Source organism: Octodon degus, unplaced genomic scaffold (genome assembly GCF_000260255.1).
Source record: "Octodon degus isolate 3935 unplaced genomic scaffold, OctDeg1.0 scaffold00079, whole genome shotgun sequence".
In the NCBI taxonomy this organism is placed as follows: Eukaryota; Metazoa; Chordata; class Mammalia; order Rodentia; family Octodontidae; genus Octodon; species Octodon degus.
This window is the reverse complement of record NW_004524655.1, coordinates 6684472-6693478: the sequence shown is the minus strand read 5'-3', so window position 1 is coordinate 6693478 and position 9007 is coordinate 6684472. Positions and strand designations below refer to the sequence as shown.

Here is a 9007-nt window from a genome sequence, read left to right as displayed (position 1 = left end):
TAAAAAATAAAATAGTTTGTCCATACTGTGAAATATTATTTTGCATTAAAAAGAATGTTTAAAAAAATGATATACCAGTATGTGCTACAACAGAACAAAACTCAAAGTGATATACTGAAAGTTAAACACTACTACATGTGTGAGCGAGCATGTCTGTATGAAATTTTATATTGGGGCTGGGAGATGACTCAGTAGAATAAGTGCTTCCCTGGCAAGCCCAAGGGTCTGAGTTCAATCCCCGGTTCTGAAAAAAAAAAAAAATAAAAAATAAAAAAAGGAGATTAAGGGTTTCCTAGATCTAGAGATGATAAAGAGAATTAACTAAACTGAGGGATTTTTTTTTTTTTAGAACAACAAAAAATATTTTATTAAAACATAAGATTTACAGAAGTTTCCAGACAAGCTATACAAAATGATCACAAGCTTTTTTTGAAGGGGAAATCTACACTTGACTGCAAAATCACAATGTTATTAGTGAGGGCTGTGATGTTTGTTGATGTTCCCATTTTGCTTCAAACAATTAGCTTGTCCATCTATAGTATCTAAATAAAGTTAGACTTGGCTAGAGAGCGTATCTTCTTTTTTTTTTTTTTTTTAAACTGAGGGATCTTATGGGGTTATGAAAATTAAGTTATGGTGATAGTTTCACAGGTGAAAAATTTATCCAAAAATATTACTGAGTTACAGAATTAAAATGGGTAAACTTTACAGCATATAAATTATACTGCAAAAGAGACGGGCGTGGTGGTGTGCGCCTGTAATCCCAGCACTTGGGAGGCTGAAAAACAAGAGGATCACTACGAGCCCAGTCTGTGTAGTGAGACCCAGTAGACCCTGTACTAAATTTTTTTTTTTTTAATTATACTGCAAAAAAATGTTCCTCTGTAGAGTGGTAGAAAATTTTATGGTGCTTATTGTGAAAAGAATTATTTTAGAAATAAAGAGATATAGGGTCTGGGAGCTCAGTGGTAGAATACTTCCCTATCATGTACACAGCACTGGGGGTTTTATGGCTTTGTTTTTTGAGACAGGTTTTACTGTATAGTTTAAGCTGGCCTTGAACTCAGTGCGCAGGCCATCCTGGCCTCAGACTCACTGCAATCTAAGTGCTAGGATTATACACGTGCACCACCACAACCAGGTAGGCCCCAGGTCCTATCCCCAACACCACTACAAAAAGAGAAAAGAAAGACTTAATTTGACAATATTAAAGATTTACATAGAGTACCTATCATGTGCTCAACATTCTGTTAGAAAATTTGAAAGGTGCAAAAGTACAAGAGTAATTCTTTCCCATGTTAAAAAAAAAAAAAATAGTACCACTTAGCAAGTACTATTTTTTTTTCACTGACCCTCACTGTAGCTTGAGGATTATAATAAACAGGTCACTATCATCAGAGGGTCAGAGTAAGCAGTAGAGATAAACAGAGAGTAAGAAAAGGGCAAGGCAGGTGAGCAAGAGCAGGTCGTGGAAGGTCTCTTTCTTGAAGAAGGACATGTTTGACTAGTAATAGTGGACATGGATCGATGGAGAGGTGGTCATACTAGGAGTGGGGGTGGGCTGGCCCACAGCAGTAATGGGGAAAAAATGCTGGAAAGCAAATAAAAAGTTAAATCATCAGTGAAGGATGTTAAGTTAAAAAGAGATCATTTAATGTCTGTTTCAGTTTTTCTAGTTATTCATATCCTGTCAACCAAATTATGTTTGCCCAGTTTTTATTGAATTGAATATGTTCCATTGTCCCCTTCAGCACAGAGTGGGCATGATAAAGACAGTAAGTGGAATCATTCAAACATAGTAAGGGTTTTTTTTTTTTTTTTTCTTTTCTTTTCTTCCCTTTTCTTAATGTTATGACGTTAAGATATGAGGTAAACATCTATACCAGTAATTTCCTGGAACCAGCAGGTAAAATGTAGCGTAAAATCTGATTTTCTTTTAGGTATTTTTGGTACTGGAAATGGAACTCAGACTCTTCACCAGGCAGGCATTGGCCACTGAGCTATATCCCCAGCAAAATGTAATTTTCAGATTAAATTTTTACTTAACAACTTACCTTCTATCAACATTTCAAGGGGCTGGTGAGATGGCTCAGTGGTCTAAAGCACCTGCTTAGAACAAGCTTAGCTAAAGCACAGGGACCGCGATTCAATCCCCCAGCACCACATGCCAGCCAGCCCCGCCCCCTGGTGGGCTGAGCTGGCCACACACACACACACACACACACACACACACACACAAACAAATAAATAAATAAAAACATTTCAAGCTAAATCACTTTATTTTTTTCTTTTTATTTTAAAGAGAAAAAATGGATTTTAAAAACCGTTAGAAATGATACAGAATTTCAACACACAAGATAGGAATTCAACAATGGTTATATTGCAGATTGTTGTCTTCAGGATAGTTGCTGAGATTGCCAGATAAAAGCATGTAAAATTAGTGAAAATAGAAATTTTAAGCATTGTTACCTTCAGTAAGCTAAATCACTTTGTACTCCTGAAGCTGCTTTGAAAAGTGTAAGTTTATGTAGCATATATGCAAATGATATATTTAAACTCAATTAGAAATCCTTTGTACATGGCATCTCAGAAACCTGAGAAATCTACTAACATAATTGTATCTAGGTATAATTTTTATTATCAACATACAGTAAAAAGTTACCTAGGAATATTAATCATAATCTAAAGAGAGTAGTATATTTCATTTTAAAGGGTGATTTTGTTCTGCCTCCTGTGTAATGCTAAATTTAGCCTCCATAACATATTTCTTCAGCCAGACATAGTGCCACTTGCCTATAATCCCACCATTTGGGGAGCCTGAGGCAGGAGGATCACTTCACATTCAAAGCCAGCATGAACTACATAACAGAACCCTGTCTCAAAAACAAATGAAAGCATATACTTCTTCAATACCTACCCTTGAGTCATGGATATCAAGAGGGATAAGAATGAATAGATAAAGTGCAATGCATTCATTTCCTCATAATAAGGAAAACCATTCTGAAAGAAGCCATTGCAAAGAAGGCCACACTTGATTTTGGAATAGAACATAATTTCAGATTGAAGGAATAGCGTAGGAAACATCATCTTTGTCAAAAATCTAAGAAATAGTAACAACTAGAAGGGTGAACAGAGCAATACAATCTCTTATGCAGGTGTTACGGAGATTGACGTTCTAAATAATTAACAGTGCAAAGGAATTATGGCAGAGGTTCCAGGGGAGGAAAACAGTTTATGAATTTAATGTTAAAAGATTGTATTTGATCATTCTCAAAATAATACAAGTAAAAGAATTGGTTAAAAACCTGAGAGTAAGGAGAAGTGTAACACAATCCAGTATCATCTCAGGAACCTGAGAAATCTACTAACATAATTGTATCTAGGTATAATTTTATTATCAGTAAGATATAAGATCATATCTTACCTTTGCGAGATAAGGTCTTACTAAATTTCCGAGGCCAGGCTTGAATTCATGATCCTCTACCTCAACCTCCCAAAGTGCTGGGATTACATGCCTGCACCACCATATTGAGCTTTAATTTCTGATGTATCTATAACATGTAACCTGTAAGATAGCTTAGTGTAAAGGCCATGAGGTGCTGCGGGGGAAAAAGTCCTTCATTATAAAAGAAGCTTAAAGAAGGATTAAGTGAATGACAGAATATTAGATCGGCCATGTAACAAAAAAAAAAAAAAAAAAAAAAAAAAAAATTCCAAAAGGAAGATTATCATGTTGTAATTGAATGTTCTCATTGCAGGGTGTAGGTTAGAATAAATAAAATGTCCCTAGCATATGTGACCAGAGACAGAAATTACTAGTTCTACTTGTGTGGGCAACATAGACATACATGGAAGTCAACAGTAGATCAGACCTACCCAGGAAAATAAAAATTAAAAGCATAATAGAATAGCACTCTATAACTACCAGAATAACTGTAATTAAAAGTCTTGTCTGTGGATGTAGAACAAGGAAGAGCCCTCTCTGGGCTTCTGGAAAGAGTATACACTCACAGGATGATTTCAGAAACCATTTCGGCATTGCAAGGATAAGACTTCTCTTCCTCTCTTATTTCCCCTCACCTTGTTAGAACTCCTATATCTGCCCCAAGAGGTCTGCATATAGATACTGCCACTTGCACAGCAGTCCTTCATTTCATTAGTATTAAGGAAAAAAAGCCACATATGCCCTGTTTGACATCTTGAAGTCTTTACTTCACATGTAATTTATTTGAACTATAAAGATTGATGGAAATGTATATTAGAATTTGTGAATTTCTACCCCATAGATCATAAACTCCAAACAGGAAAGTATTGTTTCACTCCTTCCTATTGCTGCTATAGTGTTTTTATTTAGCCAAAAGAAAAAAATCCACCAACTGTGGTAGTGCCCACCTGGAATTCCAGCACTATAGGAAGCCGAGACAGAAGACCACAGGTTTGAACCCAGCCCTTATATGTAAGACATGACCTCAAAAGAAGTTTTTGAAGGCGAGAGAGAAATGTAGCTCAGTGTGAAGACCCTGGGTTCAGTCTCTGATACTAGGCAAGGGGAAAATGCAGTTGAGCCCATGTAAGTCTTCTGAACTGTGGGTACTCTGTTTAGCTTTGTGTTAATTTGTTTTGTTTGTAAGTCACTTGATTTGACTAGAATTTGTGGTGAGCTCCTTCCGTAGGCAGCTCATTATCTTTCATCCTGTAGGAAGGGCCATACCGACATCATGCATGCTGCTCAAGTACAACTGGAGGAGCTCTGCTTCCCTGTGGTACTACTTCCTGCTTTAAAATCTGTATTATAAGGAATTATACATTCTATTATTTATGTTCACAGTTATGTTTTAATTACAGTGTAAAGTAAAATTTAGATTGATTATAAACACATCTTGTACCCTATAGTATAGTCTTGATGTTCTACCAGCCATTTAACTTTTGCTGCCCATATTTTGAATTAATATAATTTATATGTAGAGTATATAAGATCCTTTATTTTCAGAAGAAGAAACAATGTGTATATTTGAACATTAGTGAATTTTTTTTTTTTTTTTTAGAAGACTTGTTTCTTATCCTGTAACAACTAATCATTTATGTGAGAAACCAATGTTTCTGGTCATGAACAGCTTCTTAAACCTAAAGATTGCTCTACTTGTTTGTTTTTAAATACTGTCGAGCTCTTAAATCAGAAACTATGTAGGGGAAACTTAGAGGTTCTGTGCCATTTTCTCAAAGAGATGGAAAACAAATATAGTCCATGGCCCAACCCAAACGAGTTTTACTGTAGCTTAGGACGGATGATTTCCTGGATCATATCTGTTTGTCGTGATAGCTAAATCATTTTTACTAAACTGAATTGAACCATTCTTAAGTGAATTATTTGACTCATCCACCTAAGAAACTTTTTTTCTTTGGAAAAGTTTAAAGTTCTCAATCCACAATCTGCAGACAGGCATCACAGGGGAAAAAGCAGTTCAAGGCAGGTAAAATGTAGCAAAGCAAGCAAGCAGGAGAAGGAAACAATTTTGTTTCAAATAAGTAATACTTTATTTCATGAAAATCCCTAAAGAACTCCTAGGGACACACAAATTTAAATACTTAAAACAGGTGGGTGTTGGTAGCCAACCCCTTAATCCCAGCACTGGGGAGGTAGAAGCAGGAGGATCTTTGCAAGTGAGTTTAAGGCCAGCCTGAAATGCACAGTGAGACCCTGCCTTTAAAAAAAAAAAAAAAAGCCCCACTTAAAACAATTTTTACATATTGAGTCATCATTGCAGTCTTTTGTATCTGTTATGATCATCATGGTTACCTATTCATAGTCTTAATTTACTGAAGAGATTTTTCTGATACTTTTATTCTCCTGGATCATTTAATAACTTCTTTCATGTTTCTGTTTTTGTTTGTTTTTAAGGCAAGGTCTCCTCATGTAGTTCAGGCTGACCTTGAACTCATTATGTACTGTAGGCTGAACTTGAACTTGGGTGATCCTCATACCTCAGCCTCCCTAGTGCTGGGACTATAGGTGAGCGCCATCAGGCTCAGCTTCATACCCTTGTCTTTATGGCACCTTAGCAGAGTTAATAGAGAAATGGGTAACATAGGGCCAGCCAAATAGCTCAGCAGATTAAAGCGCCTAAAAGCAGTTGCAGTTCAGTCCCCCAGGGCTTGCTGAAACAGCAATTGAGACTAGGCATGGTGGCTCACCTGTGATCCCAGCACTTGGGAAGCTATAAACAGGCGCATCACTCCAAGTCTGATCTAGTAGTGAGACTCTGAACACCCTGTAGATCCTTCCCTAAAATACAGAAAAAAAGAAAAAGAATAAATGGGTAACATATAAAACAGAATTGTAATATACTGTTTTTATTCACTGGTTAAGATTTTGGAGCAAGGATACTGGGGATTGAACTCAGAACCTTGTAGTTGCCAAACAGGTGCTTATACCGCTTTCTCCTCAGCCCACTGGTTAACAGATTTGCCATGTTTCCCTTTTCTATTAGTGATTCTGACCTCTAGACACAAAGGAAAGTTTTCTAGGGAGTTTAATCCTCAGATTTTTGTGGTCTAGGACCTGGGCACTTGATTGATTGATTGAGAGATTGAGACAGGGTCTTGCTATGCAATGCATGCTGGCCTTAAACTCACTGCGTAGCCCAGACTGATCTTGAACCTGGGGATGGCCCTTCTGCCTCAGTCTACTGAGTGCTAGGATTATAGGAGTGTGCCACCACACCTGGCTCTAGGCACTGTAATTTATTTAGAACTTTGAGTGGCTTAGCCATTCTAGTGAGCTGCTAAGAACTGAGAACTACTGTGTAGGATATCATATCCCAAAGCCCATTTATCTTATTCTTCTACCTGAAAATGTCATGAGCTTTGCAGAGTGGCAGTATCATAACCAGTGAGGTTTATCTGAGGCATGATTATTGCTAAATTGAAAACTTAAAATGTCATGAAATAATTTTCCTGATTTGCCGTTTGCAACTCTTATCCTTATTCATCCACTTCCCTGTTAGAGTAAACAATCATATTAAATCCACAGATTGAGAAATTAGCCAGTGGTTTAAACTACCTCTAATCAAACCTAAAAACAAGATCTAACAAATATACTCACTATTAACTAATCCGAAGTTTTACTAGCTCTTTAATGTTCTTGATTTGGATTTGTTTGTTTACATTTCAATTTTTTTTTCTTCAAAAGGAGTGAGTTCTGTACAGGGGGGGTTAAATGCTTTATAGACAAGAAAAAAACTGCTAGAACCAACTTATTCATCATCATCCTCTTCATCTTCTTCCTCTTCGTCCTTGTCTTCCTCATCCTCCTCTTCCTTCTTTTTCTCGCTTTTTTCAGCCTTGACAACTCCCCCCTTTTTTTTTTTTTTTTGCTGGAGCATGTTTTCTTTAGCCCGGGAGGCAGCGATGTCCTTTCCATACTTCTCCTTCAGCTTAGCAGCCTTCTCATATGGCTGCTTGTCATCTGCTACAGTATTGTTCCACATTTCTCCAGGTTTCTTTGCAACAGCACCAGTGGTGAGGGCAAGATGTTCTCCTTTGATTTTTGGGTGATACTCAACAGAACAAGATGACCGAAGGAGGCCTCTTGGGCACATCGGGATCCTTGAATTTCTTTTCTATTTCTCCTTTAGGAGAAATATAAGTCTTCATTTCTGTTTCATAACGAGCCTGTTCCGCTTTTGCCATGTCTTCAAATTTTCCTTTTTCTTTAGCAGACATGGTCTTCCACCTCTGAGCACTTCTTAGAAAACTCTGAGAAGTTAACGGAAGCATCTGGGTGTTTGTTGTGCTCCTCTCAGCAAGTTTGCACAAAGAATGCATAGGATGACATCTTGCCTCAGCTTCTTAGGATCTCCTTTGCCTATGTTTACTTGTTTTCCTCAGCGAGGTACAGAGTTGCCCAGCGCCTGTCCAGCTCTCACTTGCCCTGGTGCTGTCTCTTTATGGAGCTCAATCTACTGCAATTAATTTGTGTTATTTTTGAGACATAGTCCAAGTTCCCCAGATGAGACTCAAATTTGTGGTCCTGCTGCTTCAGCCTCTTTCACTGCTGGGATTACAAGTATGTGCCAGGTGCCCAGCTTTTTTTTTTTTTGAGGGGGGGGGGAAATCTGTATTCTGTCATCCAGTTGGCCAGCATCAGAAGGTAAAATCCGATTTGGTAAACGTTTTGGGGGCACTTAACTGTAGTGTAAGTACTGAGGAGAGAAAGGCACTCATAATTTCATTGAGAAAAAAGTCACCGGGCCTTGGATAATCTATACATTATATAGCATGCCCAAGAACTACCTGCATTTTAATGAACTAATGTATATTAAGTGCATAAGCATAGTACCTGTTATGTAACAAGTGACTAATATGTCCCTGTCCCATTTTCTGTTTTTCAGGTATCCAAACAATTGACTCTACCCAGGCTCTATTCCTCCCAATTGGAGCATCTGTCTCGCTTCTAGTAATGTTCTTCTTCTTTGACTCAGTTCAAGTAGTTTTTACAATATGTACAGCAGGTAAATTGAATTTCTCTGCCCATTGTTAGTGTATGAAAAGAAAAGCTTGTTTTTAATCACTGTTCAAAATTTAGGATTTATGTAGCATGTCATGCAGCTTTTCTTCCTGAATCTGGCTTTTTCTCTCCAAACCCAAAACTTCCTTGAACAGAAGATAGCATCTGTTCTGGACCTATCAACATAAGCTAAAAGAAAAGCCAAGGACTTAAGGGCTCATGAGCTTTTTTATGACATGAAAGCAGTCTCATTTTAGTTGTAGCTCCTTTTCTAGTAGGTTACCGGAAGATCCAGTTTGACCTAATGGTCATTGGTGCAGCCTGTACCAGTGCTTCTACAGACAGAAACATTGATAACTAATCAAAGATGTTCTGTTATCAGCTCTACTCTATTTTCAAACTAAGCAGTGGTATAAAAGGCATTTATAAAATGTAAAACTTACTAGGATCTGCCATTTATTTTCCCTTGTTGACTTAGAGGAGGAAGTTTACCCATATTAC

General features: G+C 37.4%; 1 protein-coding gene and 1 pseudogene across 3 annotated transcripts in view; both read left to right on the top strand.

Annotated features, from left to right (window-relative positions):
• Positions 1–9007, top strand: part of Sppl3 (signal peptide peptidase like 3) — a 149857-nt gene that overhangs the window by 120275 nt on the left and 20575 nt on the right. For all 3 annotated transcript variants that reach the window (XM_004636264.3, XM_023720978.1, XM_023720977.1), the window contains exon 4: positions 8391–8510. In XM_004636264.3, the coding sequence (XP_004636321.1) occupies positions 8391–8510 (120 nt within the window). The remainder of the gene's footprint in view (positions 1–8390; positions 8511–9007) is intronic.
• LOC111818101 lies at positions 6861–6972 on the top strand (annotated as a pseudogene).